This window comes from Microtus ochrogaster, unplaced genomic scaffold (assembly GCF_000317375.1).
Source record: "Microtus ochrogaster isolate Prairie Vole_2 unplaced genomic scaffold, MicOch1.0 UNK1, whole genome shotgun sequence".
Lineage (NCBI taxonomy): Eukaryota > Metazoa > Chordata > Mammalia > Rodentia > Cricetidae > Microtus > Microtus ochrogaster.
Genome location: NW_004949099.1, coordinates 10,767,423 through 10,776,431, shown reverse-complemented (window position 1 = coordinate 10,776,431; position 9,009 = coordinate 10,767,423). Strand labels below are relative to the sequence as shown.

The window sequence follows — 9,009 nt, the reverse complement described above, 5'->3', positions numbered from 1 at the left end:
CTTGGTGAGTTCCCAATAGAACAGCCCCATTGTCTCAGTATGTGGGTTCACCCCTTGCGGTCCTTAGTTCCTTGCTCGTGCTCTCTCTCCTTCTGCTCCTGATCCATAAACCTTTAAATTTTATTAACTGTAGGGAAGCACGGTCTCCCTGCTTGGTCATAGTATATAAGATTATCTTAAGGTGTCAGCAAGATTTAGGATTAAAGTCTGCAATAGTGGCATTAAGAGTCACAAAAGAAAAACTGTCAAAGCATGTATTAAGGGGATTATCCTGCTATCCTTAGTCTGTTTCTTTGTGCTTGCATTGGGAAAGAAACAACCTCCACTGATATCCAGTCTCTGCCATGGCCTCTTATGATTTCTGTATGTTTGTCTTTATGTTTTGGCAACCAGCTTTATACTAAAGAGGGTAGACTGATGTAACCTATAGGATAGTAACAAAATAATGACACACGAGCTCTAAGGTTTAACATGAAAGGCATTGGAATTTATGTTCTGCTTTCTTGCAGGCACTCTGGGGAAAACCTACCATCATGTTGCAAAGAAACCAAGCTCCAATGGATAGGTTCGCATGGCAGAGAACAATAGCACTTGCCAACAGCTATATGAACAAGCCATCCTAAAATCTCCCACTAGCACCAGTCAACATGATAGAACTCAATTGCAGCTCCATGAGCGCTTTCGAGACAGAACCTCCCAGCTAAGTTTAAGTCTCAATCCACAGGCATGGTAAGATAACATTGGAAATTTAACTTAATCTATTAATTTGATACAGGGTTATATGTAATCCAGGTTGGTCTTGAAATTCCCATGTAACCAAGGATGACTCTGGTTCCATTTCTACCTTCCAGCCATTGTGATCACAGGTATGCATAACTACACCAGGTTTATGCCATGCTGGGGTTTGAATCCAATGCCTTCTGCATGCTAGGCAAGCATTCTACCAACTGAATCACAACCCTGGTCCAGTGTTTGGTATTTTCGGCTGTTAAATTTGGGTGTGATTTATAACACAGAGAAATAGAAACCTCATATAACAATAGTAAGCGTTTTGGTAGGATTAGCTAAAACAGCAATGAGCAATGTGTACCAGATTTTAGCACATACTCAGACAATGGTGTTCACTCACGCATATATCCAAAGCAACTAGAGTGATACCTGGAAGATAATTTGTGGTCGCTAAATATCTTTTAAATGAACTTTAGGTACTGCAAACTTTCCTATTACTAACACTACCATGACCCCAAGCAAAATTCTTTCCAAATAAGTTGAATCCATACATTTTTTGTTCTAAAATTTCCTTTACTTAGTTTTCTTCTACAATATTAAAATATGTGAAATCGCTCAAGCCAGATGTTTCTCTCTCCTTAACCCCCCTTGTGTGTGTATGCTTCTATAACAGAACACCTGTGACTAGATAGCGTACAAATATACTAAATTAATTCCCACAGCTCTAGAGACTTGGATGTTCACGATCAAGGCATGAGTGTTTCTGGTGGACGTTTGTATTCTGATGGTGGCCTGTCATGGTTCCTCACTACATAGTGGGAACTTCATGAGTGTTTCTGATGGATGTTCATATTCTAATGGAGGCCTTTCATGATTCCTCACTACATAATGGGAACCAGAAAAGGAGGGGCACGAGAGGGGCTGCACTCCCCTTTTTTAATAGCACTAACTTCACTCACGATGGGGCAGCCCTCATGACTCAGTCACCTTCCAGATGCCTCATTTCCTGAATCATCAAAATGGCAGTTTGCCTTCAACATGAGTTTTGAAGTACACATTCAAACCTAACACCAGAGGAACAAAAGTTCCACATATATGTTGAATTCTGACATTTAGCCTCACAACAGTTTAGATATGCCTTGTCCGTGGTCCAGAAACACAGTTTACACAAGAAAACACATCGTATGTTGTGTGCAGTGAATTGATGAGTGGATATCCATTAGAAAGGGCTAAAACCCATTACTTACCATCCACACAGGAAGGTCGGTTTCTTGTTGTCCCAGCCACTTTCCCGGGTAGACAGGAACACTTCACTGTTTGCGACCGCTCCTCTATACGGTTCTTGTTACAACACCTGTGGGCTGCAATCACTTCGCAGGTCCCTCCTTCTGTCAAGACAATAAAAAGATGGACATTGATTATTTCTAACTCCAGGGCTCCTGTGGTGTATTTAAATACACAGACAGGTTTGGAGAAAATGACAGGAATTATAGAGGGGCCCTGTGACATACAATTACTAAAGAGCTCTCTTCCATGGTCCATTGCAGCCTCAGAGAACCCAGGCATTGAAGTGCTACACTCAAAACAGTGAAGAACGCCAGCAAATAAGTAAATGGGCATCTCAAGATGTGATGATTCTGGGTTGGATGTAATAGAAAGCAGTGAAGCAGCAAATGCCTGGAGCTTAAATGCCAAGTAAAGAGACCACCTGATTTAGATGCTCTGTGCTGAGCACTCATACCTGTGCTATCTGCATGTAAGGTTCTCTGAACACCCACTAATGAGGAGAAGCAAAAACTCAGTGATGCAGAACCTACAAAGCCATAAAATGGCCAGGTCAGGTCCCTTTCCCACTGCCTACCCATGCTAAGGGGGCTGAACTGAATAAAAATCTAGTCCAGAATCATTGTCAAACCCAGATGGCATGCACAAATGAAAGGGAGAATTTCTAGAAGAAATGCTATGTGCTTTCTGTGGCATGGCTACATAGGACGCCATTTAAATTGGTAGGGCTCACACAGGCATGAACCAATGTATGCGTGTATCCTAATGGATTCCACTCTCTACTAGCTCCTGGGAAGATGAACTCCTGGGTCATGGTAGATGTTGGTGGCTTTGGATTTTGATGTTGTTGTTAAGCAGCCCATAAACCAGTCATTTTCTCTATTAGCCCTCTCAAATGCTGAGATTAAAGGACTGCATTGCCACAGCTGGCTTGGGTCAGTTTCTTCCATCTGGAAGCAATGATCTTTCCAGAGTTATAAAAGATATCAATAATCAATAATCCCACCATCAAGTTTTGAATTCAGAGACAATGGATTTTCATTTTATCAAAATGGGCTCCTGGAATTCTTGACCTTATAATTTTTGGTCTTTGGCATTCAGTAAGCAGAGACGGCAAGAATTTGTTGAACAAGTGCTCTATATGATACTGTTATAAGCTCTAAAATGACTGTCTACTATCAAGATACATAGAAGGTAACACAAGCAAGTGGATAAAAGGGGACAGAAAAAAAAAACTGGATGATTAAGACAGTTCTCTGAGGACTTAGCTACAACACAGTGTTTTAGGTACAGTGGGAACAAGGCATGATGTAGTTCCCTCTACCAGTCATTGGAAAGTTTAGAGAAAGTTTGTTGTTGTAATCTCTAGGAGGAGCAAGATGCCACTTGCATCCTAGTTAAAGAAATGGATGCCATGAAACATCCTACAATGCCCCCTGACAAACTGCTGCAGCAAGGGAGGACCTTGTCTCCAAATATTAATAACAACTGCTACAAAGCCTTCATCTGCTGTTAAAGAAACACACCAAAGTGACCCATATTAGATAGGTAGTTCTGTCTCCTGTAAGAGAAGAGAAGAGCCCAAAGCTTAACCTACTGATTTTCATTAGAACTTCACTCTTTCCACTTAGTATTGGAGGGTCTTAATTTCCTCATCTGTAAAGTGAGAATCATAACCCCAACTCCTACAGCAGATGTGCAGATGTAAATTAGAGAACGTGCCCACCTAAGGAGGTTATCAGTAAGCTTGATGCATAGCCCAGAGTCCCACAACAATACCTGCAACAACAGTTGCAGAGGGGATTTCTGCCTGGCATTCCGTTCCTTTTGTTTCTTGTTTGGTTTTGGCTGTGATGAGGACCCAGGGCTTTGTGTATGCTAGCCATGCAGAGTTACATCTCAAGTCCAACTATCCTCTTTCCTGTCTCAGTGTATATGGTCCCTTCTATTGCCTCTTAGCTCCTATCCAGCTCCATCACTCAAGCACAGAGGCATAGTCCTGAAGTACTGTCTTAGTGCCTATGCATCCAATGCCACCTCCCTCCATCATGTACACATAAACTATAAAGAAAAAGAGGAGGGATATAGAGCAGGGGACACACACATATGTATGTATGTATATATATATATATACATGCTTGTATGTATGTATGTATGTGTGGTTGTGTGCGTGTGTGTGTGAGAGAGAGGGAATCCTCAAGAATTTTCTTTGTTACTCAATGCCAAGATCAATTCTTTAGAGAATGTCTCGTGATCTCCGCAACTATTCACTCTCTTAGTACTCCATGAATTTCTACTTACCCAGAAGTCGTTTGTGGTTCCTCAAGCTATAACTAAGACAAAATCAAGGTTATTGTTTATTTGTTCTCAGTCCTATCAAAACAGAGAAAGTCTAGAAGTCTTTTTTTTTAAATGACTGATTAAATAAATAAATTATCTGACTTTACTGGCAATAGAGTATATCTCAGGGTCTGTAAACAGGCAGAGTGGGAGATCCATTTGTAAAGGGAGACTACAGAAAATTTCCAAGATTCTGAGTTGAAAGCCGATGCTCCAATGGGCAGTTATGAACATGTATAACATGATAATCGGAGGCATTGTAAACGTCAGTTTATTATTATAGAGTAATTTTAGATTTTCGCAAGATTTATGAAGATGGTACTGAGAAGCCCCAAATATATCTCACTCTGCTGTTTCCTGCTTGTGTTATCTAATTATTGACATCTTCAGTATGGTGCACTTGTAGTTTATTGATCCCTGGCATTATGATATAGTCCTATGGCACCTGCTTGCTTAACAGATTCTGACTTTGATGACTGGGAATTCTTCCATTGGCTTATGCATTGCTTTGACAGGTGGTGACCACTGTAAGTTTGTTTGACTTTGTTTTGCGGACTCTCTTACTTTCTGATTCTTACTCTTGCTCCAGAATCATACTCTCTGACATATTTACATGAACCAAAGTCTAAGCTCTCATAGACATTCTTAATTTTAACCTTTTCTACTCCAGGGTTCAACCAGGCAGATGAAACTGTATTCACTTTTCTTGTCTTTCTAGGTGCCTCATGGCTGTGACATCTTCTCAAACATTCATGGTTTTTTTAGTAACCTTGGCATTTGGGAATAGACTGGTCAGGCGTTTTGCAGAATGTCTTTAATGTCTTTCACTTGGGCTTTATCTAATGCTTGTCTTATGATTAGAGTGAGATTATGTGTTTTTGGAGGAAGATTGGAAAGATAAATGCTGTTCTGGTCCCATCCTACCACAAGTATACACTATCAATCCATCTTTCCCCTATTAGATGCTGAATCTTGTCACCAGGCTGAGGTAGTAACTGACTACAATCTTCATTGTTATTGTATTTTCCCTTCCTTTCTACTCTGTAGTATAATCCCTGGAAAGAAGTTGCTGTGAACAGTCTACATTTAGGAACCAAGGAGTTATATTCTTTGTCCTGAGATTATGATAATTCATAAAAGTATCTGGAATTCTTCTGCATGAGCTTGGTATCTTTCTCCCCATTTTTACTTACTTACATGTACCTATATATACTCATAGAATTTATTTATGTGTGATCTTATCTTGCAGTATGAGGTCATTTAATTGCTTCAAATATTACTGATTTGAATATTGTGAGATTTCTTTTGTCTTCTATGTCCCTTTGCCACAGTGACCATTGTTAGCTTAATCTGCTTTTGTCTTTATTCTGAATACTTCCTCACTTCTTGGCTCTTCAAGTTGCTAAGCAAGCATATTGTAGATGTCCTGGCCTTATGTTATAATTATGTTTGGAGCCATTTCTCCAAAGCAATTATTGTGGCATTTCAAATATATACTACAACCAAGAACTAAGGCTTCTAAGCCAGATGAGACAAGATTCAATTGGAGAGTACTTCCTCTTCCTTCTCTCAAGAGAATCCTGTCTCTTATAGTGTGGCCAGAATAGCAATTTGGAAAGACAATAGCCAGTTGTGGGTGTTTCTTCAGTACCACCTCCTTGGTACCTGTGTATAGGAGGAATTGCAGAAAAGAAAGGTAGCCAAGCAAGAGGGACAAACAGCACTGCACAATACTGAACAGGAAATAGAATGACTTGAACTTGGGACAATGGAAAGCCTCTCCCTATCTCTATGTTCACAAGCATGGGATTAGAGTTAATGCAACAGGGCCAATAGTACATTACACTCTCATCCGGTCACTCATGATTATGTTGTTTTAGCTAGCAGTTGTCACCTACAACTTCCTTCAATCAAACTCGTAATAGGTAGATTTCTACTTCATGAAAATACTACTAATTTAAGTGATTACTTTGCTTTAATACCCATCTGCAGCAGTATTTGAGAGGAAAACCAGAACAAAGGCATGTGGATACTCCCAGGAGGCACTTTGAATCTCATTTGATTTACACTCAAGTCAGCAGCAGTCATAGACATACAAGATCATGAGTGTAGCATGCTGGATCCCAACAAACTTTACATGACATCACCCCCAGTATATGAGAAAACAAGTCCCAGACACAATTGATAACTTTATTAGATGCACACAAATGTGACTTCAGACAACAATGCCATTAAAGCAGTTTACTGGGCCTGGAGAGCTGACTAAAGCAAAGGTAAAGAACTTGCCACCCAAGCCTGAGGACCTGGTTCAGATCACCAGGACCCACGTGAGAGGGGAGGGTGGCAGGCTTCTGCAATGCCAACACTGTTCGGGCAAAGACATGTAATCCTCGGAGCTCTCTGGCCAGTTTGTCTAACCAAATCAGTGATCTCCACAGCAATTCAATATTCAAATCTATCCTGATCATGTAAGGTGAGTTCATTTGCTTGTGCTGACACAATGAAAATACGTAACATTTTATAGGAAAAGTTTCCCTTTGCTAAGTTATGATTTGTGGGGGGGGGGGGGATAGGTCATGTAAAGGAGTCCAGCTGCCTTCACAAAAGGAAAGGAGTCTGCTACCACAGTGCCTAAAAGTTTACTGCAACAAAGTGTTCTTTAACCATAGCACTCTGCTAAGGAAGAATGAAAGCAATCGCATTTAACCCGTTACCAGCTATACAAAGCTAGTACTAAATGACAAGCATCAAATGGATGGATGGATGGATGGATGGATGGATGGATGGATGGATGATGGACAGGCACACAGATACAGAATGTAATTGAAAGGTGGATTTCTTTAGCATAGTAACTAAAGTACAGTAAACATGTCAAATGTGGCTCCCCACCCAGATCTCTATTTAATATTTCTTAGTGATAGATAGCAGCATCCCATGTTTAATTTGATCCATGTCAAATTTAGCCAGAAATTGATGAAATTGTAGGAAAGTAAAACCCTGTTTTTGTAGCATAACTACAGAGATTACAAAGTCTATTGTCCACACCAGCTGGCTGATTGGAAAAGCAGAATGGATACACACACACACACAAATCTGTCCAAATCAAAGAGAAGTTTTTATCATACCCCTTTCTAGAAACTGGAAATATGGACCCTTTTATTTAATGTTATTTGTATTTTAAGGACCACCTCGTGAACTGTCCCTTTAAATCTAAATGCCAAAGCTATTTAGAAATCCCAACAATACTTGTCATGCAAATGCTTTTCAGCCTTTCCTTGGCGCCATTGCCAATCCATTCCCAAATTTTGACTTCGTCCAAGTTGAAATGATTTCAAGGTGATCTATGGCCTGTCAGAGCAGTCATTTAAGAGCTCAGACAATCAGACTTCCCCTTTCTGCATATGGATTATTTGGAAAATGACTTCTTTGGGATTCTGTAGAGCATTTGTACGCTCAGCCAATCACCCAGGTGGAATAACTGATTAACTAATGGCAGAGGATACAGTGCAGATAACAAACAGTTTGGCTGCTGTCTGTACTACTCAGATATTCAAACCATTGTTCATCTTGACTATAGAAAACAAGTCTATGATAAAGTATCTATAAAAACGCAACCCTCTACCCTAAGTTTACTTTTATAAAGGATTCTGTTATTTTCCAGTTAGGTCCTAATACATGAAGTGTCTGGTTAATGTAGGTCCTTCTGAAATAGCTAAGTGTGTTCAATAGACAGCAGCCTCCTAGTTCTCTCCCTACCCAAACTTCAATAGACTCTCTTGCCTCTCACCCTCTTCACTTACCTTCATCCAGGTGCAAGGGGAAAATCCCATGCAAGGAAACCCCATGGGGCCATTGCGCCCTTTCCCATCCCTCTTGATCTCTTTGGTTTGTCAGAGCTCTGAGTGCATTATCAAATTTATTCTTAAAAGGAAAAGAAAATTTCTAATACCCTCAAAGGTGAAAAGAAGTCATCATTTTAAGATTATTTTTGGCAGCATCAACTCTCTGCCAAACCCAAATGCTCCAAGCAAGAGATCTCTCTTTCTCAGCTCCGTGCATCACTGTCTTGCTCTCTACAAGAGAAAAGACCCAAGGGAGATGGATTGCTAAGGAAAATGTTTCTTTTCAATGGACTCCGCACTGATGGCAATTGCATGTCATGATGGAAAGGGAAAGCCTAGGAATGATTGGCAGGCAGATAATTAAAAACAGAACTGAAGGTTGTCATCACAACTAGAATTTGCCCCTGGATTGGAAAGCTACTGAAAGTAGCCTATACTAAGCAACTAATTCATTCTGGGCTACAAACTGGGAAAAACCAGTTGATAATGGTCACTCGTAGGAAGTTTCTTATGTCTATTCCTTTTCATCTGCCAAGGAAAAGTATTTATCTGTGTGTTGATGGCTTTACAAGCAAGAAGCAGCATAGTGGGACAATTTAAAGTACCACAAGAGCAGTTTTTGTTTTTTGGGGGGGGAAGAAGAAAACAATATTCTAGGCCAGGAGATACAGTGAACTTCTTTTCTTTCCCAGAAAACAGAACAAAAATGAACACTTGGAATTTCTTCATTTGCTCTGTGTGTGTGTGTGTGTGTGTGTGTGTGTGTGAGAGAGAGAGAGAGAGAGAGAGAGAGAGAGAGAGAGAGAGAGAGAGA

At 40.3% G+C, this 9,009-nt stretch overlaps 1 protein-coding gene across 3 annotated transcripts in view; it reads right to left on the bottom strand.

Moving 5' to 3' along the window:
• Fam19a1 (family with sequence similarity 19 member A1, C-C motif chemokine like) overlaps positions 1–9,009 on the bottom strand; it is a 535,663-nt gene that overhangs the window by 115,085 nt on the left and 411,569 nt on the right. For all 3 annotated transcript variants that reach the window (XM_026788273.1, XM_005364920.3, XM_026788274.1), the window contains one exon: positions 1,977–2,117. In XM_026788273.1, the coding sequence (XP_026644074.1) occupies positions 1,977–2,117 (141 nt within the window). The remainder of the gene's footprint in view (positions 1–1,976; positions 2,118–9,009) is intronic.